This window comes from Triticum urartu, chromosome 7A, assembly GCF_056163025.1.
Source record: "Triticum urartu cultivar PI428250 chromosome 7A, HENAU_Tu73, whole genome shotgun sequence".
NCBI classification, from domain to species: Eukaryota; Viridiplantae; Streptophyta; class Magnoliopsida; order Poales; family Poaceae; genus Triticum; species Triticum urartu.
Window position 1 is genome coordinate 17,109,428 of NC_141879.1, and position 26,541 is coordinate 17,135,968.

The 26,541-nt window shown below is 46.7% G+C and overlaps 1 protein-coding gene across 1 annotated transcript; it reads left to right on the plus strand.

Moving 5' to 3' along the window:
• Positions 1–13,083: 13,083 nt before the first annotated feature.
• Positions 13,084–14,001, plus strand: LOC125509390 (E3 ubiquitin-protein ligase SINA-like 4). Its single transcript, XM_087531549.1, has 3 exons — positions 13,084–13,155; positions 13,306–13,872; positions 13,981–14,001. The coding sequence occupies exons 1-3, from the start codon at positions 13,084–13,086 to the stop codon at positions 13,999–14,001; spliced, it is 660 nt and encodes a 219-aa protein (XP_087387675.1).
• Positions 14,002–26,541: the final 12,540 nt, after the last annotated feature.

Below are 26,541 nucleotides of genomic sequence, written 5' to 3' on the forward strand. Positions count from 1 at the left end.
GGCCTAGGAAGGGGACAACACGGAGCCGGGGAAGACGCGGCAGTGGATGCCCACGCGTAGAGGAGTACGAGGGTTCACTGGTTCGCTGCGGTGTGAGGCTGCCGTCGCCGCAGAATAACAGGGGGTGTGGGTGAGTAGAGGGATGGCTTGGCTAGCGGTGGGAGTAGTAGGGGGCAGTGAGGCCTCCGCCGCATCGCAGCCGGCCACGAGAGGCAGGAGCACGAGGCACGACCGGCGCTGGTTTGGGCGGCTGGAGCAAGAAGACCAGAGGTTGAAGAAGCACTACGGCCGTTGGATGGACATCGTACGGTCACTGGAGCTAGAATCATGCATATTGACTAAGTTGACAAAGCCCTCCGTCCCCGTCAACTTAGTAGGCCCACAAGTCAGCCTGCCACTATACTGGGTCCCAGCTAACAAGGGGAGTATTCATTTTTTTGTGCGTAATAAGGAGACACTTCCTTCCGTGCGAAGATATAGCTGGTGGGTCCGAGCTGCCAGCGGCGGTAACGTTTTTTTCGCGAAATACCGAGGCCCTTTCGGTGGGTCCCCGATGTCAGGTGGAGGAATCATTATTTTGCGCGTAATAAGGAGGCATTTGCTTGCGTGCGACCGTGGACCCAGCTATCGGCCTCTCCACGTACAGTCCACTTCAGATGCATGTCGGTCGTTGACCATGTTGACCAGGCCGCGACGAGAGCACCAGGGCGGTGGACGACGGCGAGGCCTAGGAAGGGAACGACACGGAGGCAGGGAAGACTCGCAGTTGTTTCCCACGCGGAGGGGGGTACGACTGAACGAGAGTTTACTGGTTCGTCTGTCGTCGCCGGAGAATAACAGCAGGTGTGGGTGAGTAGAGGGATGGCTAGGCCAGCGATGGGAGTACGGTGGGGCGGTGAGGCCTGCGCGGCAGCACAGCCGGCCGCGGGGAGGAGGGAGCAGGCAGTCCCGCTGGCGCTTGTTTGAGCGACTGGAGCAGGAAGAGCAGAGATTGAAGAAGCACGACGGCCGTTGGATGGCCATCCAACAGTCACTGCTTGTGCGTCAACCTTTTTTTAGGAAAGCCTCAAATCTGTGGAAAACAGCATACAGCCCATCTGCCATTATTTCTAATAATTTATAGCCCATTTGCTAATTCTTAAGGTTTTGTTTGGAGCCCATATTCTTTTTGTTAGCATTACAGCCCATATTGTGGCCATGGTTAAAAAATTATACGAAATTTTGCATATTTCGGTGCGGTCCAAACTGTTTTTAATCCCGAAATTTCAACTCACATTCAAACTGATTTTAAAAATAAATGTATATCAATATAAAATCCAACAAATTCTCCACGCATAAAAATTAATGTAATTTAAAATCTCAAAATGAAAAAAATATATTTGAAACTAATTGTCGGTTTGATGTGTTTTAAAAATGTACAACCCATTTCTCATTACTGATAGGGCCAGCCGAATGAAGCTCTCCTCGTCTTGAAAGATTTGCAGCCCAACAGGCCTGACAAAGCGACTTACTTGGCAAATCACAAAAAAACTGGGCTGTGGCCTTGGACCCAGCTGTCAGCCTCTCCACGTACAGTACTCTTCCGATGGAAGTCGGTCGTTGACCACATTGACCACGCCGCGCCGAGAGCACCAAGGCGGTGGACGACGGCGAGGCCTAGGAAGGGGACGACGAGGAGCCCGGGAAGACGCGGCAGTGGATGCCCACGCGTAGAGGAGTACGAGGGTTCACTGGTTCGGCTGCGGCGTGAGGCTGCTGTCGCCGCAGAATAACAGGGGGTGTGGGTGAGTAGAGGGATACCCTGGGCCAGCGGTGGGAGTAGTAGGGGGCGGTGAGGCCTCCGCGGCATCACAGCCGGCCACGAGAGGCAGGAGCACGCGGCACGACCGGTGCTGCTTTGGGCTGCTGGAGCAAGAAGACCAGAGGTTGAAGAAGCACTATGGCCGTTGGATGGACATCGTACGGTCACTGGAGCTAGAATCGTTCATATTGACTAAGTTGACAAAGCTCTCCGTCCTCGTCAACTTAGTAGGCCCACAAGTCAACCACCCACTATGGTGGGTCCCAGCTAGCAGGGGGTATTCATTTTTTGGTGCGTAATAAGGAGGCACTTCCTTGCGTGCGAAGATATAGCTGGTGGGTCCGACCTGTCAGCGGGGGGGGGGACGTTTTTTTCGCGAAATACAGAAGCCCTTCCCATGTACAGTGCACGTACAGTGCGTAATAAGGAGGAACTTTCCTTGCGTGCGATCATGGACCTCGTGGGTCCCTGCCGTCAGTCTCTCCACGTACAGTGCTCTTCCGATGACTCTCATATGTTGACCACGCCACGTCGAGCGCACCGAGGCGGTGGACGATGGCAAGGCCCCAGACTAGAATGACCCGGAGATGGGGAAGACGCAGCAGTGGAGTCGCAGACGGAGAGGAGTGGGAAACTTGACTGGTTCAGGTGCGGGGTGGGCCTACACTCGGCAGAGAATAACAGGAGGTGCGGAGTGGAGGGATGGCCTGGCCGTCGGCGGGGTAGCATTTCGCTGAGGAGCGCAAAACAACGCCGCTGGATGCTGAAGGCTGGAGTAGGCGGTTCCGGCAGCGCTGGGGGAAGAAGACGAGAGATTGAAGAAGAATGCCAGCCGTTGGATGTAAATCCAACGCCTTCTTAGGCTTCGACCTACTGGCCCACATGTCAGCCAGTCCATTTTTTTAGTCCATTTGGTGGGCTGGGTGAAACAATGATGTAGCATCTATGCAGCCCGTTTAAATCCCATATGCATTTTTCTCGAAATCCGCGGACTTGCTGGGCTGGGTGAAAATATCATGTTGGGCTAGACGGAGAAATGTTATAAAAACATAAACACATGATTGCACGTCAGTAAAATCTTTGCAAGCTTATGTATGAAATCACTAGTAGTTAACTTGGCAAGTTATATATAAATAATAATTATTATTATTTTGTAAGAACTTTCAACTTACGAAATAAAATACCATTTTAATTTGATGAGTTAATAGTACATGGGGTATTATTATTTTTTAGGCTAGACGTGGGACAGTTGAGTTGGTTCTAGGGGAAAGTACTGGGAGAAAACTCAGTTTACATCGAAAAAGAAAGTGGGAGAAAATTCAGAGACCTGCTGGGTCCACCTGAGGAGAGGAATATGTTGGGAGGAAGGAGATTCAAAGCACGGCAGCCGAGTGAACTAGTTTTTTTTTATGGACAAGTGAGCTAGTTTACATACATTAGCAAATAGCCACTAAAAAAAGCAATCAGGTTAATGGGTTCTTAAAAGAAATATATCAGACAAAACAGATAATTACGACACATAGGCTAATGCATGAAACACTCAGATGATAAAGGTGCTTATAAACAGATAAAGTACAACATCTAGACCTTCCTGGCACGCTTGATCATGACGATGCGGCTGTCCGTGTACTCGTCGGTTACGGGAAGCAGACACGCCTTCATGTCCAAGATCTGCGTGTACATGTCGTAGCATGCGTATGCGTCCTTGGCCGCGTAGGTTATGTAGGCTAGATTCAGAGGTACCTCCCACGTGTTCAGGTCGTCTTCTTTCATGTTGGCATATCAGGGGTCGATGATGGTCTCAGCGAGGTCAACCACGGAGTCCTTCTCCTGCCCGTTGCTGATGATCTTGTATTGCTTCTGGATGTCGACAAGCTTGTTGCACCAGATGGCCGAATCATCGCGTTCTTCCTTCTCTCCACCGTAGCGAAGGTGCAGTCGGCGCTGCCGATGAAACGGGCGAATGCTCCAGAACCTAGTGCAGCCATAGGACTGAGGCGAGGTAGAGCTTCACCGAGTCCTTATCGTTGGTGTACATCACATTCAACTTGGTGCAGCCATAGGACTGAACGGCGAAGTAACTCCTTGCTGAAGTCCATATCCAGCAGGCTCACCCCTCGGATCGCCATTGGAGTCTCTTCGAGCATGGTTAATAGTATAGCCAGCTACTGGCTATAAGCCAGTGCCATGTCATCTACAGCCCATCTTATAGTCAACATGTACAATAGTAGATCAAAAGAGTGTACTATTCTTTTATTATGTGGCCCACCTTTCATTCTCACAAAGTGCCTAGGAGCATGTGCTAGAGCTGGCTCTTCATGAAGAGCCCGCTTACCTTCTCTCTCCTCTTCTCTTTCCTCCAACTAAGCAGAAATATACTAGTTTATGCCTTATGGCCCGCTGACTCAGCTCTATTGTACTTGCTCTTCGAGTGAACGAGTGTGTAGGCGGCGGCAGCAGTTCGTTTTTCAGCTCTTGGGGAACTGGATTCAACAGTAAGCTGAGTGTGTACAGGCGACAACAGTTACTACCCCTCCCTCGTCTGCTGCACGCCCGGCAGAAGAAGCACCCTCGGCGCATTCAAACGCCTCCATTAAGAAACCTACTCCGGCCACACGTCGGTTCACGAGCGGGTCTGTATTTGTACTGTAATAACAGGAGTTAGTGGTCACTTTACTTAAATTTAATTAGCTTTAATAGAAATTTATACTTAAAACAAGCAATGCATTGGCTCGTTCTATCAGTGCCACGGGATCAACATGCACAACAATTAGAATTATTATTCTCAGGACGCACACGATCAACAGATTTGTCGCACTTTCACAAAGATAATACTACCAAGTTTGAATTGTTTGTTATGGTTGCTGTCCTCTGCATCATCATGCCGTGTTTCCCAGCTTGCAAGATTCAGAACCAACAAATAAGATCCAAATAATAAGTACAACAAAGATGCCTACACATCTCATTGATTCCCAGCTTGCAAGATTTAGAACCAACAAATATGATCCAAATAATAAGTACAACAAAGATGCCTACACGTCTCATTGATTCCCAGCTTGCAAGATTCAGAACCAACAAATAAGATTCGAATAATAAGTACAACAAAGATGCCTACACATCTCACTGATTCCCAGCTTGCAAAGATTCAGAACCAACCCATTAGAGCCTTTTGATAAAGTGAATATCGGGATTAAATCCATCTTGGCTAGCCATGTCATACAATCGAAGAACTTGGCGAATGCTCTTGACCGTCACAACATCTGTAGTAGAGTATTCCTGTTTGCACAGCATGTTTGCATAGCACAAACAAGGAGACAGGAGAGCATGATTTCGCTTTAGTTGAACCATTTTGTGCAGTTCCACCAAAATTGAGAGATGTTGCTCTTGACCGTCACAACATCTGTAGTAGAGTATTCATGTTTGCACATCATGTTTGCATAGCACAAACAAGGAGACAGGAGAGCATGGTTTCACTTTAGTATAACCATTTTGTGCAGTTCCACCAAAATTGAGAGATGTTGCCCACGTGACATTTTAGTTGAACTGCACAAGACACTCATTCCAAAAAAAGTGTTTTGTGCAGTTCACCAAAAGGTCATAATAGCAACAAGGTGAAATGGATATCCCTATCTGCACAAAATGATAGAAAGTAAACAGTTGCTGGTCAATAAGAATATACGAAACATATACAAAATGAAAAGAAGCATCTTAATTATGTTCATGGCAATCATGCAAGGACAGTAGAAATTTTAAAACGTCAGCAATGCTTCATGTTACCAGAAGCATTACGATCAACAATGAGATTCCTCAGATATGGGATTACTTTAATGGTGGCATTGCTTGTTTACCAGACACAGTAAATCAATAGCAGCTAAGAGTTGGTTTAAGGGCATGGGATCGTGGGGACACCAGGACACTCAGCAGCGTAAAGGAGCAACTTACTTATCATACTGGGGAAAACAGCAGGAGTGCCATTTGTAACACAGTTTAATTGCATCTTATCACTGGAGGCATTAGATTAACAATAACACTGATTAGACATGTCCCTAAGGTAACAGTGTGATCGCTTCATTTTACATGCGCCCTTACAGCAAAAGGTTGGTTTACCCGCAAAAAAAAACAGCAAAAGGTTGGTATAAGGACATGCGACAGTGGACGCATCAGCACAATGTACCTACAAGGAGGCATAAAGTGGTGATGCCGAGCTTGTTCACGCTATGTGAGGGCAGCAAACCTAATCCTGGAGACCTTTTACTATGTGAGGGCAGCAAATCTAATCCTGGAGGCCTTTTACTATGTGAGGGCAGCAAATCTAATCATGAGACCTTTTACTATGTGAGGGCAGCAAATCTAATCCCGAGACCTTTTACTATGTGAGGGCAGCAAATCTAATCCTAAGACCTTTTACTATGTGAGGGCAGCAAATCTAATCCTGGAGACCTTTTACTATGTGATGGCAGCAAATCTAATCCTGGACATACTCTGTTGACTTGTCCACCAGCCGCCACTTTCTATCCTTTTTTCAACCAATAATAGATATGTTCCTTATCCAGTTTGTACTGTGTTTTCCCATTATTTCCCTTTTCAACCAAGAGACCGGTTGGGTATCCGGTCTCTACTACTTTTACCATATTATTTCCTCTTTGAATCAAGTCCTAGATTCATGCTACAACTTTCCCCCCTTTCTTCGTTGTTTGAACAAAGCCCTAGATTCGAATGCATGAAGTAGCTTTAACTCTAATAATACTAACAATTTAGGTGACTTTGGAAGAGCTGATGGGAGTAAAAAAGATGCACATGCAGACACGCGGGGAGCTGGGGTAGTAGAGCAAGGCCGCTTTCGAAGAACTTATACCTGAGGGTCGCCGGGATGTCGGCGGCGGCAGGTCGGATCTGCGGACAATACGGCAGGGAGGAAGAAGGGTCGGAGGACCTCCCCAGCCGGCGCTGTGTCGGAGAGAACGGCACGGGCAGAGGATCGGGCCCCTCCGGCAGCTGTGGGTTTCCTCCCTCAGCGGCGATGACCGCGTGAACGATGCACCTTTTAGTCATCTACACACACCGGCCGAAGGGATCCGGCCGGATCTGTGACCAGCGGTGAGCAGAGAGAAAATGTCATTACCGCTGTCTTGTTTATATCTGGAGAGGATGAGAGAATGAAGAGAGCAACCCAAGTAAAGCAAGCGCTCAGGCCCCTGCGTCCATATATAGTGGAGTGATTATCTTTTTCTCTCCACAACAAGCGTTTCAATTTGTGTACGTGGCATTAAAGAAAAGAAACTCTCTATTTAAGGTGACTACTCTACGACTCCTACTTACTACTACTACAGTACTACCTCCGTCCTGGTTTATAGGTCCCTTTTATAGTTTGTGCCAAATTTTGACTAAAGATTTAACTAACAAAATGTTAATGCATGTCAAGAAAAATTATCTCATTGGATTCGTATTTGAACATAGTTTTGAAAAATATAATGTTTGGTGACATGCGTGAACATTTTCTTAGTTTAGTCTATGGTCAAAATTTGGCACGAAATACAATGGGGACCAATAAACCTGGATAGAGGTAGTATTATTCACTTGTGCTCCCCGCCCCTCCATTCATTGAACAACCCCACGGGTGAATAAACATACAGTAAGTACTGTATTTATATAGAACGAACAAGCTCGAACTATTTTCGTGTAGTTAAAAGTTGAGGGCGGGGCTTTTCCCAGGCAGTATGCGCGGCAGTTTTCGGGTAGGCGGTTTGACAGAGAGGCGAGGAGGGTGAGCGAGTGGGGTTGTGCGATTTGACGGCGGGTTACTGCTGGAAAGACTTGTGATATGACCACTCACTATAGTCATGAATTACTGGCGCTCCGACCGGGGTGATGCCCCCCTTCCGTTCCGCACTCTAATCTGGTGCATGACACGTCGACCCGGTTGCTGGCTCTCCCACGTCGGAGTAGTAAGAAGGAGCAAAGAATGATGCGGTATATACTAGTACTATACTACTCCCTCCGTTCCTAAATATAAGTCTTTGGAGAGATTTCACTATGGACCACATACGGAGAAAAATGAGTGAATTTACACATAAAATGCATCTATATACATTCGTATGTGGTGCACAGTGAAATATCTATGAAGACTTATATTTAGGAACGGAGGGAGTACTACTCAGGTCGGAGGAGTGCAAACCACGGCAGCCCAGTGAACCAGCCGTGCGAACCACGGTAGCCCAGTGAACCAGCAGTAGAAAACAATAATGTGGTGATATGGCCATAAAAACAATGTGCTACGGTCCACACTGTAGCATGTACAGTAACACTCCTCTTTGTTTGGATCCCTGAGTTAGAGCTAGTTCGGGTTGAAATAGCCTCAAATTATCGAAACAAGAGGGGTTAGTTTGAGCTAGTTTGCTCTAACCCAGCTAAAAAAACTAGCCCGGTGGAGAGGTTCTAATTGGGTTAGTTATCCTGGGCCCACTAAAAGAGAACTAAAAAAATCTCACCTGCCCGCATCAAATCGCTCCCCTAAAAAAATCTCACCTGCCCGCACCAGATCGCTCCCCCCTCTCGCACGACTCCTCTCTGTTCCCCATAGGGCCGCCCGCCCAAGCGCCGCTCGCCCTCTCTCTCCTCCGGCCGCCCTCTCCCTCCGACCTTCGAAGGTCGCCCCGCTCCCCCTTCACCAGTCATTTTTCTCCCTCTGTCGTGCGCGGCAGCGGCGCATCTACCAGGGAGGTCGCGAGAGGGGTGAGTTTGTTCGTTCCTTCTCTGTCTCACGACCATATCATTGATCTTGCTTGCTCTAGCACTAATTCTGATTTGGAAAAGTAGATCCTGATCAAACTTGCTATAGATTTGTGGTGCACGCATGGAATTGTTTGATGTTGCTTGAGGAGGTAATAAATCTTTCTAGAGGCCCAAAGATTTAGGTCACCTTTCTAGGTATTTCAATTTCAGGCTTGCGTTATTTGTAGAGGCCCAAAGATTCAGTTCACCTTTCTTGGTATTTCAATTTCAGGCTTGCATTGTTTCTACAGGCCCAAAGATTTAGTTCACCTTTCTAGGTATTTCATTTTCAGGCTTGCATTATTTCTAGAGGCCCAAAGATTCAGTTCACGTTTCTAGGTATTTCAGTTTCAGGCTTGCATTATTTCTAGAGGCCCAAAGATTCAGTTCACCTTTCTAGGTATTTAAGTTTCAGGCTTGCATTATTTCTAGAGGCCCAAAGATTCAGTTCACCTTTCTAGGTATTTAAGTTTCAGGCTTGCATTATTTCTAGAGGCCCAAAGATTCAGTTCACCTTTCTAGGTATTTCAGTTTCAGGCTTGCATTATTTCTAGAGGCCCAAAGATTCAGTTCACCTTTCTAGGTATTTTAGATACAGGCTTGCATTATTTATAGAGGCCCAAAGATTAAGTTCCCAGTCGGCGGCAAGCGGCCCTGCTACCCATGCCGGTGTCGACCTCAACTCGCAAGGGCCGGCGTCGGAGGGGTTCCCGAGGCTTGGGCTCTACAGAGCCTTCCTCAAGAGCGACGATGGCGAGCTCCTCCCTTGGCGCGTGAGGGGCTCCGGGCTCCCTCCCTATCGTGAACAACTTCCGTGATGAGTTAGCTCATTCTTTGTTTCATGAAGTGTTTTTTTATTTTGTGAAGCTTGATTGACGACTTGTATGTTTAAGTGGGATATCTCATTTGTATGGACAAAGTAAAAATTATCATGTTTTGCATGCTTGATTGTATAGATGGTTCGTTTATGTCAATTGTGAGTGGGAGGAGGCCACAGAAGAGCCGGCCGCACCAAGAGGGTGCTTGGATCCAAGGGACTTATTTTAGTCTGACTAAAAATATGGTCCAAAGTAGTCAAATGATTGAGATAGATCATTTATTTTCAATCTAACCATGCCATCCATACACCTCTTTGGTTTAGAGTTAGTTCAGGGTTAGAATCTAACTCTAACCTCTAACTGAGTTAGAGTTCTCCTCGTCTCGGTTCATCGCCATCACACTTTCCCCATTCCTATGTTTTCAGTATCGTGCGAATCAAAGAGGCCCTTTTTTTCGGGAAAAATCAAAGAGGCCCTTAGACTGGTTTAGGTCCGGTCATTTTTTATAAACGTGTTATGTCCAAAATTTAATGAACGTGCTCCGGTTTCCACAAAAATAATCCGGTTTCATGTAGTAATTCATTGATTTATTTATTCTTCTGCGGGGGGTTTGCATGTAATTCGTGAGGTCTGAAATGTAAAGTACCCCGGCATATGCTCCGAGTCGTGCATGCACTACGACCCAGATGCTCTATGTCCCACATGTCGGTGAATGGGAGCACGTGGAAATAGCCTATGAGTACATATAGGAGGATAAATGCGTGAAAAATATGTACTGTGAAGCGTAGCCGCGGTTCGAAAAGGAGACCTAAAGTGATGATAGCTATAGGTCGCACGCACCCAACTAGTGGTACTAGACATATTACTAATTTTTCCCTCAAAAAAAAAGAGGCACGAGTGCTCAGTACTCCTATTCTATAAACACGAGTCCCATCTGACAACCGCGTCCGTGCTACAGCTAGCCCTCCTCCCTCGTTTCTCTCTTCTAACTCTAAACTCGGCCGACGCCCGGTGGGTGGGGTGGGTTTGCTCAACTGTGGCCCCACCTCACAGTGAAACGTTACGACTGGAATAAAAAATGCCATATACTCCCTCCGTTCATAAATATAAGCCTTTTAGATACTACTTCAAATGGAATACAGCATACGGATGTATGAAGACATAGTTTAGAGTGTAGATTCACTCATTTTGCTCCGTATGTAGTAGTCACTTGCTGGAATCTTATATTTGGGAACGGAGGGAGTACTATACTAATAAAACATTAAGGCCACGAGGCGATACATTGCTGGTTACAGGAGGCAAGAAGAAGAGATGCATCCATCGACGACGTCCACCTCCTCGACTCAGGGCGCCGGCCCACCGAACGGCGCCTAAGTAGCAGCGGCTTTCGTGGCCAGGTCGACGTGCTTCTGAACAATGGCGTCCAAAGATTCCAGCCGCTGGAAGAAGGCCAACGTCTTTCTGTCCTCGCTTGCCTTGTAGTGGCCTATGTAGACGATTTCCTCATAGACGTGGATGTGCAGGTCGACGGTTTCTTGCATGGCGAGGCGCTGCGCGGTGAGCGCGGCCTCGAGGTGCACATTCTTCGTCGCGACCTCCGGCACCTGCAGGGCCACCAGGGCTTGAAAGAGTTCATCACCATGTAGGCCGATGAGGGTGGCAGGCAATGAGGAGCCTAGGCGCGCGGGCTGGAGCAGTACGGCATGGTCGTCCGCGCGCTTCTTGGCGGCGGTGAACTTGCGGATGGAGTTGACCATCATGTCGTCCATGCGAGAGGCGAAGCCGGCGTCGGCGAGGGCTACGATGCCTGCGGTCGCCAGCGCCGTGTGGAAACGCTGCGCGGTGCTAGGCCGCAGGCCGGCGCCTTGGATGATTTGGCACAGCCGACTGCCGCTCGCGTCCATCGCCTCCATAGGTGCTTGTGGCTTATGGTCACTTGGTCTTGGATTGGAGTGAGCAGTGTTGCGCAGAGACTTGGGAGTAGATGGATTGGAGTGGTGGGGCGCCTTTATTATATGAGAGTCCAAACTCTGTTGCATTCACATCGTGCTGGCTCTAGTCTGCTTCTCCAATTAATTCCCTCTGCATGTAATTGAGGATGCATCATTGACCGTTCAACGTCTCAGGAACCGCTACCCTCTTCCTCCTTGGCATTCAAGCACCTATGGACCCGTCGACGACGAGGTGCCTATGGTGACTTCGTAAATTTCAAGATGATAGTGCCGTGCGTGTGTGCGTTCATAGGGGTGAGTGTATGCGCGTGTATATGAGCGCTTGCGTCTGTACTGTGTAAAAAAACAACGTAAATGCGTGTCAAAAAGAGACTAGTCAGTATACTCAATATTGTGCACCTCGGAGAGGAAAACGATAGAACTAGTACGTATTTATTTACGGTGCAGATTCACTCATTTTGCTCCATATGTACTCCGTCTCGGTGTAGTCTAGTCACTTGTTGAAATCTCTAGAAGGGCAAATACTCCTTTCTGGTTTACAGGGCTATACTAGCAAGTAGTTGTATGTACTAGTACAATAGTGGGCTCACATAGCAATTTTGTCTCATGCAAGAGCCTGGCTATATGCGTGCTCCAATGTTCGCAACTGCAACGTTCGGTTTGCGCTTGGCTCTTCGCCTCTTCGAGAAGACGAACAATGATGTTACTACTACTGCTTCTACAGTGTCGAATCCACTGCTGCATGTCCGTCCACCGTGAGCGGGGCGGATAGCTTGTTGTGGAAGTACTACTACTAAGCAAAAGCATGTCCTCGTTTGCGAGCAACCGCGCGCATGGGCGAGGGAGAAGGCGTGTAGTAAAATCAAGCTTCTCCTCGTTCTACGAGTTGACGCGACACATCATAGCACTGGCCCCACATGCTTGCCTCTAAACTTGGCTGAAAGACCCGCAGTGTACAATATATCTGCTGCAACCTCTAACATTTACCCACCACAAATTAAAATATATGTGGCCGTATGCATCGTTCTAATGCAGAGGCCGGGGAGTCCCCCCTTTTCGAAAAAAACAAATTAAAATATATATTCCTGTCTTGACCAGATGAGCGTGCAAACTACAATCACCAGGGTGACAGGTAGGGCCAGAAGACTATTTTAATTTTAAAAAAAACTTCGAGACGGCCACATAGCATGGAGCCGACCCCAACAATTTTAAGCTTACAGGCACGGTACACGCTATCTAGACTACTCTACACATGAAACTGCCACACGAGCGTCCGGGCTGCGCTTGGCTCTTCGCCTCTTCGGGAAGTCGAACAATGATGGTGTACTACTGCACTGGAGGAGTACTACAGTACGCTTCTGGCCATCTGGCACCGATTGAACTGCTGCATGTCCACCGCGTGCGGGAGGGAGAGCGTGTAGCGAAAGCTTCTCCTAGTCTTGCCGGCCGCCACGCTCATGGGCGAGGGAGGGACGCTCCTGTCTTTGCGTGTATAACAGGTGGGCCTGACAGGTGTGTGGCCAACCTGTCATACAGCCAAAGGCAGGTGCAGTTAAGTCCGCGAGGGAGAGGATAATCAAACTTCTCGTTGATGTACGAGTTGACGCGACACATCAAAGCACTGCACTCGGTATATTTCAATAATTTGCGTTTACCGATGCATTAATTACAATGCATGCATGCATGCCGTGACTCTTCTTTTGATAGTACTTGCATGTGTTGATTTAATGCACCTTGAAGGATGGTTGTGCACGAGGAGCGCGAGATCATGCAAACCGAACAGGAACAGGACCCGACGATGGAGCTCTCTAAGGTCTCGATGGACCTCACCGTGCTCCACTGCCCCTTGTGCCTCGCCCCTTGACGCCTCCAGTGTATGAGGTTCGAATACATCTCGTCCGTTCGGCTGATTGAGCAAGGTGCAGGTTTCTTGATTGATGTGCTGTTGGATTGATTTCTGCAGTGCAAGGGAGGGCACCTGTCCTGCGCGGACTGCCATGTCGAGCGCCCCGGGAACCAGCGGCAGAGCCAGAAGTGTGAGCACGGTGGTGGCTTCGACGTGCGGAACACGGCGGTGGACTCCGTCCTTTCGTCGGTGAGGGTGGAGTGCCCGCACGAAGGCTGTGGGCTCTACGTCACTTACCACAAGCTCGCCGATCACCAGAGCGTGTGTCCGCTCGCGCCCTGCAAATGCCCCGTGCCCGTCTGCGGCTACGAAGGCCCGCCGCCGGCGCTCTACCACCACATCATCACCGCGCATCCCATGCCCGTGCACAGGATCCAGTACGGCAAGGTGCTCCAGCTGCAAGTGCCACTGTCGGAGCCACGGCTCTTGCTTTTCGCGGAGGAGGACCGCCGCACATTTTTCTTGGTCGGCGGCGTGCTCGACATCGGCGCGCCTATCATCGTGTCAGTCGTCTGCATTAGAGCGAGGGCGTCCCCACTGCCGCACTACTTGTCCAAGCTGTGGGCGAATAGCCCACCGGGGGAGCCCAAAGGCACGACCGACGCCGTCAAGGTGGAAATGGAGGTGACAAGTAGCAAGGATCCCGGCGACGTCGACGTGCAGGAGCTGACCTTCTTGACAGTTCCGCCCAAGCTGTTGGCCGGGGCTAAGCTTGTGTCCCTCCACATTCAGATTGACAAGCTCACATCCTAAATGTTTCGAGAGTGCCTTTTGTTTATCTTAGTAATATGCTAATATAGGGATTACCTTGGTCTACTTTAGCTTAAGAAATGGTGGGTTTTGTTGGCGCTGCAGCAATTACTTCGACATCAGATCAGTAATTTCCAACAGTCGAATGGATATTTTGTGTCTGTTGGATATAAAGTTCCTTTGAGTAAGATTACTACTTGTCATCAAAATGGATAAAAGGAGATGTATGTAGACGTATTTTAGTTCTAGACATGTCCCTTTTTATCCATTTTGATGACAAGCACTCCCTCCGTTCCACAATACATGCCTTCCATTTGTCAAAATATAGATGTATCTAGACATGTTTTAGTATATAGGTACACCCATGATAGAGCCAATCGGATGGTTGAGAACACTACAATTCGTAGCTACAGATGCATGTGTGACTCCCAGATGCAGAGGCCGGGGGTCATCATCCTCCTTTTCGAGAAAAAACAGACGCGTGTGTGAGAGGACGAGTGTGTGCGTGCACCTCTTCTCTTCCTGTATAACATACTACTAAACTCAGAGTACAAGTTTTTGAGCTTGTGTCTCGTCACATTCCAAATTACTCCACGCTATATTGAATTGCAAACCTGTTCACACCGATCACAACCTAAATGGTTTCCCACTTAGGAGCGTATTAGTACCACGCTAGTATATTGAATTCCAAACCTGTTCACACCGATCACAACCTAAACGGTTTCCCACTTAGGAGCATATTAGTACTCGGTTATAAATACTAGTATGCCAAGATGACTGCACATTCCTCCTCAACTCCTCATCCACAAAAACAAACAAGTCATTCAGCATCCTTCCCTTGCGTCTGCCATGGCCATCGTGAGTTCTGGGTCGAGAGATTGCTACCAGGGAGAGGCGAGCATGAAAGCGGAAGCACGAGAGATGTCCTGCCTCGCTGCGAGAGCAGCCGACATGTCCCGTCGCGTGGAAGTAGCAGCATAGAGGTCCCGCCGCGCCGCTGAAGCGGCACGGAGGTCCCGCCGCGCCGTCGATGCAGCAGACTGGTCCGGCCGCGCCGCGGAAGCAGCAGAGATGTCCCGCCGTGCCGCGGCAGCCTGGGAAAATTTCTCACGGGCAGGCGACGACTGTTACAGGCGCATGCATGCGATCGTCCATAGCCAGATGGATCAGATCTCCGGCTTGGCGAGGTTGCAGGACAACGTGAAAGCCTCATTTGAACAGGCTACCTGTGTCATCCGGCAACTAAGGGAGGGCAATGAGAGGCTCCGGGCCGAGCGCGACCTGCTGAGGGAGAAGATCATCCGAAGTGCAGACCAGCAGGAGGAGACCAGTGCCTTGTTGAAGAGGACCGGCGTCATCGTCAAGAAACTTATGGACGAGAATGACATGCTCCGCCACGAGCGGCAAAGGCTGGTGGAGGAATCCGTGGATGTTCTCAAGCAGCGTCTTGAGGACACGAAAGAGCTCATTGCCGCTTGCCGCGGAGACTAGTTCCCGCGGCCTGCAGCAACGCATCAAGAAAGTAGAGATCAGCGAGCCAGATCCTTGTCTTCCTTCTTCTTTTGCCCTTGTGTATTTCGGGCGTAGCCGCATGTGGATTTTTTTAATTATGTTTCTAATTATGTAAGACAATTAATCATCCTTATCTTTCTGTGGAAGATCAATGTTGCGAGGCTGGAATGAAGAAAACTCTTGCTGTGGCGACCCTGGCGTTGCTGTTCTTCTAGTTGCTGCTAGGCTTCCTTCAGTTTCCTGGTTTCTTTTGATGTAATAATCGGTTTAGGATGTCGATTGTGTCGTCGGTTGTGAAATGTTGGGTTCTAGCGCGGATGTTTGGCCTTTGTTGGCCTCTTGGGATGTTGCGATTTCAATCTGGTACTTTTAGTCATTCGTGTTAGGTTGGAGTTGTGCTGAACTTCTTGTGAATTGTGGTGGTTTTTAGTAATGAAAATCGGAAGGGGCAAGCCCTTCTTTGATAAAAAAATATCGTCCTTATATATTCATCAGTCTTGCTATAAGTCGTAGTAGATGCTATATAGGTCCATCGGATCTTACATCAAGATCCGTGCTGTCAGATTTTCTTTTTTCTCTCTTAAATCTCAGTCGAGTGAGACATAGCCACGCCATTAAACAGAGGCTCGGGCGCCATTAATGGAGACCTTGGGAGAGAGGTGGATGGCAGATGGAGGTCAAAGGGCTCTCCTCTCGATAAGCACGCGCAGGGGTCTGATCGCACGCCTCTCGTACTCAAATAGCTACCCTGCACGGCGCCTCCTAGCTAATAAAAAATCGGGACGCGTGGCGGCACGTAAATGGTACTAGTAAGTAGAACGCCCATGGTTTCAATAATACTTGTGTTTCCGATTGTAACGTGACAGCACTTGTTCCAAAATGACTTTGTTGATTGTTAATGTGTGCGCCTTCGCAAATCGGACTGCAAATTTACCACAGCATGTTGGTGCCATGTCATGGCACCAAGCCAAGTTTCATTATTTTCATGCGTGTTTTGGATTTACAGGAATTAAAAAACTAAGTTTCTCAATGTTTCCAACCCATCCACGACGCCCAGAATTTTGAATTTCATTCCCATTTCTTGCATGGAACCTAGAAATTTACCAGAGGACACACATGTGATTTTTCAACCAACTTTGGTGCACTGGAACATGTGCTTGTATTTCAAATTTGAATTATGCACACAAAGGTGACACGTTCCCTCCCAAAACCACGAGCCTTCTTGAGAGAAGCTCCGATTTGCAAGAAGCTTATACCAAAATTTGTTCCTATTCGGCCAATTTTTTTACCACGGCATGGTACTACCATGACATGACACCATGCCAAGTTTCATGATTTTAAAACCAAGTTTCTCAATGTTCTTGACCGAGCCACGATGCCCAGATGTTTGAATCTTATTACCATTTTTTGCATGGGAGTAGAAATTCACCCGATGACACAAATGTCATTTTCAACCAACTTTGGTGCACGGGAGCACGTGCTTGTAGTTCAAATTTGAATTATGCACATTAATTGACCAAAAACTCAATTAATGTCTACATAAGGCCAAACGAAGCCGGAATAATTCCAAAATTTAACAGGGCACTCATGTAGTTCTATGTTTTCTTTGTAAGTAAACTCAAGGGGGACAACGTATATCGTTTCACACTCAAAGGTGACACGTTCCCTCTCAGAACCACGAGCCTTCTTGAGAGAAGCTTCGGCTTGCAAGAAGCTTATACCAAAATCTGTTCCTATTCGGCCATTTTTTTACCAGAACATGGTAGTACCATGACATGACATCCATACCAAGTTTCATGATTTTCAGACGTGTTTTGGATTTACAAGAATTTTAAAACCAAGTTTCTCAATGTTCTCGGTTGAGCCACGATGCCCAGATGTTTTAATTTTATTCTCATTTCTTGTATGGGACCTAGAAATTCACCCGAGGACACAAATGTGATTTTTCAACCAACTTTGGTGCACGAGAGCATGTGCTTGTAGTTCAAATTTGACTTATGCACATTAAATGACCAAAAACTCAATTAATGTATAAAAAACGACAAACGAACCCGGAATAATTCCAAAATTTAACATGGCACTAATGTAGTTCTATGTTGCCTTTGTTAAGAAACTCAAGGGCGGGGGGGGGGGGGGGGGTGGCACGTTCCCTCTTAGAACCACGAGCTTCCAAATCAGCCTAATTTTTTTACCACAACATGTTAGTGCCATGACATGACACCATGCCAAGTTTCATTACATGAATTTAAAATCTAAGTTTCTCGATGTTCTCGGCAGAGTCATGACGCCCAGATGTTTGAATTTCATTCCCATTTCTTCCATGGGACCTAGAACTTCAACCAAGGACACACATGTGATTTTTCAACCCACTTTGGTGCACCGGAGCATGTGCATGCAATTCATATTTAGATTATGCACATTAAAAGTCCAGAAACTCAATTAATGTATAAAAAGGCCAAATGAACCCGAAATAATTCCAAAATTTAACATGGCACTCATATAGTTCTATGTTGCCTCTGTAAATAAAATTAGGGGGGAGGCAGCGTATATCGTTTCGCACACAAAGGTGACACGTTCCCTCTCGGAACCACGAGGCTTGTTGAGAGAATCTCCGGTTTTGTAAGAGGCTTATACCAAAACTTGTCCCAATTCAGCCAACAATTATATGTATGAAAACAGGGTTTAGATTATCCCGAACATCTCGCTACCTAGACCAATAATGTACTATGATTTGAATTCAACATAAAATGGATACAGATATTTGAATTGGAGAGCGTATGGTACATGTAGTTCATAGTGAAATATGATTACTGCTATATGCATGTCTTTTTGTTATCAAGATAATATTTAAATTATTGTATAACTTGACAACAATCGTATTCAAATAAGGAAAATTGATTCAAATTTAGTCCATATGGTAGACGACAATATATATGTTCACATGGTGGAGTAAAATGTTCATATATGATGGAAGATCAAAATGTATGACTACATCAATTATGAACCGCAAGGCCACCTAATGATATATTCGAATTCAACATAACGTGGATTCAAAAATTGAAATTCGAGATCATGGCATCTGTAATCATATAAAAAGGGACATTAATTACTCTTTCTTTGGTGGGAATTGATTTGTTTTTTGTTGTTGTTGAGGGAAGTGCGAATCGATTTGGTACTGTGCAGGGTAATCATGTTCTCCTGATTTTTTTTGCATTTTTCTTGTAGTTTTTTCAATGGCATCTATAGCAATATTGTAAAAGGGGACATGACTCTCTTGTGTCTTGTATGATTTTTTTTACACGTTAAGTTTGTTCTGCCGAACAAGGAATCCGCACCTTGTTATCCCGAAATTTTCAAGCTCGAGTATCTTTTGTCTCACCTGCTTTGAAACTCCCGCTTCTTCAACCCGCGCCGCGCCTTGTTATCCCGAAATTTTGACGCGTGCGAGAACTCCCTCCTCATCCGAAATCGCTCCCGCAGCCCAGACACGTGAAATCCCCCTTCTACCCCTCAGCCGGAAATAAAGCTCCACGACGCGGTGTCAAAACCGGTGGGGGTACGCTGGTAACTTACCCTACATTTCGGACAAGCGCGTCCCTAAGCTTGGCTCCCCCTCCCCCTTCGCCCCCCTCCTCCCCCCATTTGTACACCGAGGCCGCCAAAACCCGTGAAACCCCAGGCTCCTCCATTGGCCTCCCGACCGCCGCCCAGCTGGAGACTCTTCCCCGAGTACGTCGTCCACCGCAACAGCCTGCCGTCCCTCATCCACCGCACCGGATGAGGATCCGTTGTCGATCTCGTCGTCCCGTCGGATCAGCCGCCTCGTCCTCCACCTCCAAGGAGCTGCCCCGACGTTCGCCTCGTCCATCGCGCCACCTCAATCCCCACAGCGCCGTCTTGACCTGCCCCACCGGAACCGCAGCACCCTCACCAATTCCTCTGTTGAAGCCGAGGCCAACTCGGCGCCACCAAGGAGGTTCTGCACTCACCGCTGCATTTTATCTTTTATTCGATCTCACGGGGCTGCCGGTGCTCGATACCGAGCAGACATGGCATCTCCATCAACGGCGCCGTCGCCGGCCACATCATCCACGACGTCTCTCCCCCATGTCGTTGCTTCCTCGGCGGCGACTTCCACAACGGCACTGGATGCAGCTGCTCCGGCTCTCGCTCGTGCTGCGGCTCTGTTCTTGCTGTCGGTCGCGCTGCTGCACTGCTCCTGCTTTCGTTCGTGCTGCTGCTCTGCTCTTGCTCTCGCTTGCGCTGCTGCTGCTACTGCACGACCTCCGGCAGCTACAGGAGTTGCTGCTTTAGCACTCGCTCGCGGTGCTACTGCACGACTTGCTCTCTGCTAGTGCGTTCCCTGCTCGAGCATTTGCTGATTTAGATCACTGCTTCTCTGCTACTAGTGCTCGAACGCCCTAAACATCTATTGCAATGCTCTGTTACTAGTTCAATCAGTTTCGACAATAAAATTCAGTTTCGACTGTGAAGTTCATTTTCTTCAGTTAAGTTCAGAGTGAACAGTACTTACAACATCTATCGGAGCGGCCGTCGCGCGGCTGATGCGTTTTACATCTTGCACTTTTTGGTGATGTATTTTACATCATCTATTGCAGATGATATTAGGGTCCCACTTCAGATTAAAGTTGTCTCTCTTGTCATGCTTCAGCCTCGTCGCCGTACACCTTAGCGGAGCTGCTCCAACGATGAAACCGTCCATCACAGCGGAGCAGTACCCTCGGCGCCGTTTCCAGAGGCCTCGGATCTTCTTCCCCGCCTCCGACAGTCACACCAGCATCATCACCATCCTCCACGTCCAACCCAATGATGCTGAGGTCCACAAGGCTATGCCAAAGAGGTTGTACACTCGTCGCATCACTTTGTTTCTCCATTCCTCTGTTCTTCCAATTCATGTGAGCCAAACACCTAGGTTGACAGAAATCCTATGTTTCCAAATGCTTTATTTTGCACGTGCATTCCTATCCTATTCCTGTGTTTTTCCTGTCCCTGCGCTTATAGATGTTGGGTTTCGTAGTAATTTCAAAAAAATTCCTACGCACACGCAAGATCATGTGATGCATAGCAACGAGAGGGGAGAGTGTTGTCTACGTACCCACGCAGACCGACTGCGGAAGCGTTGACACAACGTAGAGGAAGTAGTCGTACATCTTCACGATCCAACCGATCAAGCACCGAAACTACGGCACCTCCGAGTTCGAGCACACGTTCAGCTCGATGACGATCCCCGGACTCCGATCCAGCAAAGTGTCGGGGAAGAGTTCCGTCAGCACGACGGCGTGGCGACGATCTTGATGCACTACAGCAGCAGGGCTTCGCCTAAACTCCGCTACAGTATTATCGAGGAATATGGTGGCTGGGGGCACCGCACACGGCTAAGGAATAGATCACGTGGATCAACTTGTGTGTTCTAGGGTGCCTCTGCCTCAGTATATAAAGGACTAGAGGGGGGAGGCTGGCCGGCCAAGGTGTGGTGCGCCAGGAGAGTCCTACTCCCTCTGGGAGTAGGATTCCCCCACCCCAATCCTAGTTGGAATAGGATTCGCGGAGGGGGAAAAGAGAGAGAGGGGACCGGCCGCCTCTCCTAGTCCTAATAGGACTAGGGGAAGGGGAGGCGCGCAGCCCATGTAGGGCTGCCTCTTCTCTTTTCCACTAAGGCCCATCATGGCCCATTTAGCTCCCGGGGGGTTCCGGTAGCCTTCCCGGTACTCCGGTAAAATCTCGATTTCACCCGGAACACTTCCGATATCCAAACATAGGCTTCCAATATATCAATCTTTACGTCTCGACCATTTCGAGACTCCTCGTTATGTCCGTGATCACATTCGGGACTCCGAACAACCTTCGGTACATCAAAATGCCTAAACTCATAATATAACTGTCATCGTAACCTTAAGCGTGCGGACCCTACGGGTTCGAGAACAATGTAGACATGACCGACACACGTCTCCGGTCAATAACTAATAGCGGGACCTGGATGCCCATATTGGCTCCTACATATTCTACGAAGATCTTTATCGGTCAGACAGCATAACAACATACGTTGTTCTCTTTGTCATCGGTATGTTACTTGCCCGAGATTCGATCGTCGGTATCCAATACCTAGTTCAATCTCATTACCGGCAAGTCTTTTTGCTCGTTCTGTAATACATCATCCCGCAACTAACTCATTAGTTGCAATGCTTGCAAGGCTTATGTGATGTGCATTACCGAGAGGGCCCAGAGATACCTCTCCGACAATCGGAGTGACAAAACCTAATCTCGAAATACGCCAACCCAACATGTACCTTTGGAGACACCTGTAGTACTCCTTTATAATCACCCAGTTATGTTGTGACATTTGGTAGTACCCAAAGTGTTCCTCCGGTAAACGGGAGTTGCATAATCTCATAGTTACAGGAACATGTATAAGTCATGAAGAAAGCAATAGCAACATACTAAACGATCGGGTGCTAAGCTAATGGAATGGGTCATGTCAATCAGATCATTCTCTTAATGATGTGATCCCGTTAATCAAATAACAACTCATTGTTCATGGTTAGGAAACATAACCATCTTTGATTAACGAGCTAGTCAAGTAGAGGCATACTAGTGACACTTTGTTTGTCTATGTATTCACACATGTATTATGTTTCCGGTTAATACAATTCTAGCATGAATAATAAACCTTTTATCATGATTATAAGGAAATAAATAATAACTTTATTATTGCCTCTAGGGCATATTTCCTTCAGTCTCCCACTTGCACTAGAGTCAATAATCTAGATTACACCATAATGATTCTAACACCCATGGAGCCTTGGTGCTGATCATGTTTTGCTCGTGGTAGAGGCTTAGTCAACGGGTCTGCAACATTCAGATCCGTATGTATCTTGCAAATCTCTATGTCTCCCACCTGGACTAGATCCCGGATGGAATTGAAGCGTCTCTTGATGTGTTTGGTTCTCTTGTGAAATCTGGATTCCTTTGCCAAGGCAATTGCACCAGTATTGTCACAAAAGATTTTCATTGGACCCGATGCACTAGGTATGACACCTAGATCGGATATGAATTCCTTCATCCAGACTCCTTCGTTCACTGCTTCCGAAGCATCTATGTACTCCGCTTCACATGTAGATCCCGCTACGATGCTTTGTTTAGAACTGCACCAACTGACAGCTCCACCGTTTAATGTAAACACGTATCCAGTTTGCGATTTAGAATCGTCCGGATCAGTGTCAAAGCTTGCATCAACGTAACCATTTACGATGAGCTCTTTGTCACCTCCATATACGAGAAACATATCCCTAGTCCTTTTCAGGTATTTCAGGATGTTCTTGACCGCTGTCCAGTGATCCACTCCTGGATTACTTTGGTACCTCCCCGCTAGACTTATAGCAAGGCACACATCAGGTCTGGTACACAGCATTGCATACATGATAGATCCTATTGCTGATGCATAGGGAACATCTTTCATATTCTCTCTATCTTCTGCAGTGGTCGGGCATTGAGTCTTACTCAATTTCACACCTTGTAACACAGGCAAGAATCCTTTCTTTGCTTGATCCATTTTGAACTTCTTCAAAATTTTGTCAAGGTATGTTGTTTGTGAAAGTCCAATTAAGCGTTTTGATCTATCTCTATAGATCTTAATGCCTAATATGTAAGCAGCTTCACCGAGGTCTTTCATTGAAAAACTCTTATTCAAGTATCCCTTTATGCTATCCAGAAATTCTATATCATTTCCAATCAGTAATATGTCATCCACATATAATATCAGAAATGCTACAGAGCTCCCACTCACTTTCTTGTAAATACAGGCTTCTCCGAAAGTCTGTATAAAACCAAATGCTTTGATCACACTATCAAAGCGTTTATTCCAACTCCGAGAGGCTTGCACCAGTCCATAAATGGATCGCTGGAGCTTGCACACTTTGTTAGCTCCCTTTGGATCGACAAAACCTTCCGGTTGCATCATATACAACTCTTCTTCCAGAAATCCATTCAGGAATGCAGTTTTGACATCCATCTGCCAAATTTCATAATCATAAAATGCGGCAAGTCGAAAACCTTTTGCGACAAGTCGAGCTTTGTAGATTTGGACAGACTTAAGCATTGCTACGGGTGAGAAGGTCTCATCATAGTCAACCCCTTGAACTTGTCGAAAACCTTTTACGACAAGTCGAGCTTTGTAGACAGTAACATTACTGTCAGTGTCAGTCCTCTTCTTGAAGATCCATTTATTCTCAATTGCTTGCCGATCATCGGGCAAGTCAACCAAAGTCCATACTTTGTTCTCATACATGGATCCCATCTCAGATTTCATGGCTTCAAGCCACTTTGCGGAATCTGGGCTCACCATCGCTTCTTCATAGTTCGTACGTTCATCATGATCTAGTAGCATGACTTCCAGAACAGGATTACCGTACCACTCTGGTGCGGATCTCACTCTGGTTGATCTACGAGGTTCAGTAGTATCTTGATCTGAAGTTTCATGATCATTATCATTAGCTTCCTCACTAACTGGTGTAGGTGTCACTGAAACAGTTTTCTGTGATGTACTACTTTCCAGTAAGGGAGCAGGTACAGTTACCTCGTCAAGTTCTACTTTCCTTCCACTCACTTCTTTCGAGAGAAACTCCTTCTCTAGAAAGTTTCCGAATTTAGCAACAAAAGTCTTGCCTTCGGATCTGTGATAGAAGGTGTATCTAATAGTTTCCTTTGGATATCCTATGAAGACACATTTCTCCGATTTGGGTTCGAGCTTATCAGGTTGAAGCTTTTTCACGTAAGCATCGCAGCCCCAAACTTTCAGAAACGACAACTTTGGTTTCTTGCCAAACCACAGTTCATAAGGCGTCGTCTCAACGGATTTTGATGGTGCCCTATTTAACGTGAATGCGGCCGTCTCTAGAGCGTATCCCCAAAACGATAGCGGTAAATCAGTAAGAGACATCATAGATCACACCATATCTAGTAAAGTACGATTACGACGTTCGGACACACCATTACGCTATGGTGTTCCGGGTGGCGTGAGTTGCGAAACTATTCCACAATTTTTCAAATGTACACCAAACTCGTAACTCAAATATTCTCCTCCACGATCAGATCGTAGAAACTTTATTTTCTTGTTACGATGATTTTCAACTTCACTCTGAAATTCCTTGAACTTTTTCAAATGTTTAAGACTTATGTTTCATTAAGTAGATATACCCATATCTGCTTAAATCATCTGTGAAGGTGAGAAAATAACGATATCCGCCACGAGCCTCAATATTCATCGGACCACATACATCTGTATGTATGATTTCCAACAAATCTGTTGCTCTCTCCATAGTACCGGAGAACGGTGTTTTGGTCATCTTGCCCATGAGGCACGGTTCGCAAGTACCAAGTGATTCATAATCAAGTGGTTCCAAAAGTCCATCAGAATGGAGTTTCTTCATGTGCTTTACACCGATATGACCTAAACGGCAGTGCCACAAATAAGTTGCACTCTCATTATCAACTCTGCATCTTTTGGCTTCAACGTTATGAATATGTGTGTTACTACTATCGAGATTCAACAAGAATAGACCACTCTTCAAGGGTGCATGACCATAAAAGATATTACTCATATAAATAGAACAACCATTATTCTCTGATTTAAATGAATAACCGTCTCGCATCAAACAAGATCCGGATATAATGTTCATGCTTAACGCTGGCACCAAATAACAATTATTTAGGTCTAATACTAATCCCGAAGGTAAATGTAGAGGTAGCGTGCCGACTGCGATCACATCGACTTTGGAACCGTTTCCCACGCGCATCGTCACCTCGTCCTTAACCAATCTTCGCTTAATCCGTAGTCCCTGTTTCGAGTTGCAAATATTAGCAACAGAACCAGTATCAAATACCCAGGTGCTACTACGAGCATTAGTAAGGTACACATCAATAACATGTATATCACATATACCTTTGTTCACCTTGCCATCCTTCTTATCCGCCAAATACTTGGGGCAGTTCCGCTTCCAGTGACCAGTCTGCTTGCAATAGAAGCACTCAGTTTCAGGCTTAGGTCCAGGTTTGCGTTTCTTCTCTTGAGTAGCAACTTGTTTGTCGTTCTTTTTGAAGTTCCCCTTCTTCTTCCCTTTGCCCTTTTTCTTGAAACTAGTGGTCTTGTTGACCATCAACACTTGATGCTCCTTCTTGATTTCTACCTCCGCAGCTTTCAGCATCGTGAAGAGCTCGGGAATAGTCTTGTTCATCCCTTGCATATTATAGTTCATCACGAAGCTCTTGTAGCTTGGTGGCAGTGATTGAAGAATTCTATCAATGACGCAATCATCTGGAAGATTAACTCCCAATTGAATCAAGTGATTATTATACCCAGACATTTTGAGTATATGCTCACTGACAGAACTGTTCTCTTCCATCTTGCAGCTATAGAACTTATTGGAGACTTCATATCTCTCAATCCGGGCATTTTCTTGAAATATTAACTTCAACTCCTGGAACATCTCATATGCTCCATGACGTTCAAAACGTCGTTGAAGTCCCGATTCTAAGCCGTAAAGCATGGCACACTGAACTATCGAGTAGTCATCAGCTTTGCTCTGCCAGACGTTCATAACATCTGGTGTTGCTCCTGCAGCAGGCCTGGCACCCAGCGGTGCTTCCAGGACGTAATTCTTCTGCGCAGCAATGAGGATAATCCTCAAGTTACGGACCCAGTCCGTGTAATTGCTACCATCATCTTTCAACTTTGCTTTCTCAAGGAACGCATTAAAATTCAACGGAACAACAGCACGAGCCATCTATCTACAATCAAACATAAACAAGCAAGATACTAATCAGGTACTAAGTTTCATGATAAATTTAAGTTCAGTTAATCAAATTAATTAAAGAACTCCCACTTAGATAGACATCCCTCTAATCCTCTAAGTGATTACGTGATCCAAATCAACTAAACCATAACCGATCATCACGTGAGATGGAGTAGTTTTCAATGGTGAACATCGTTATGTTGATCATATCTACTATATGATT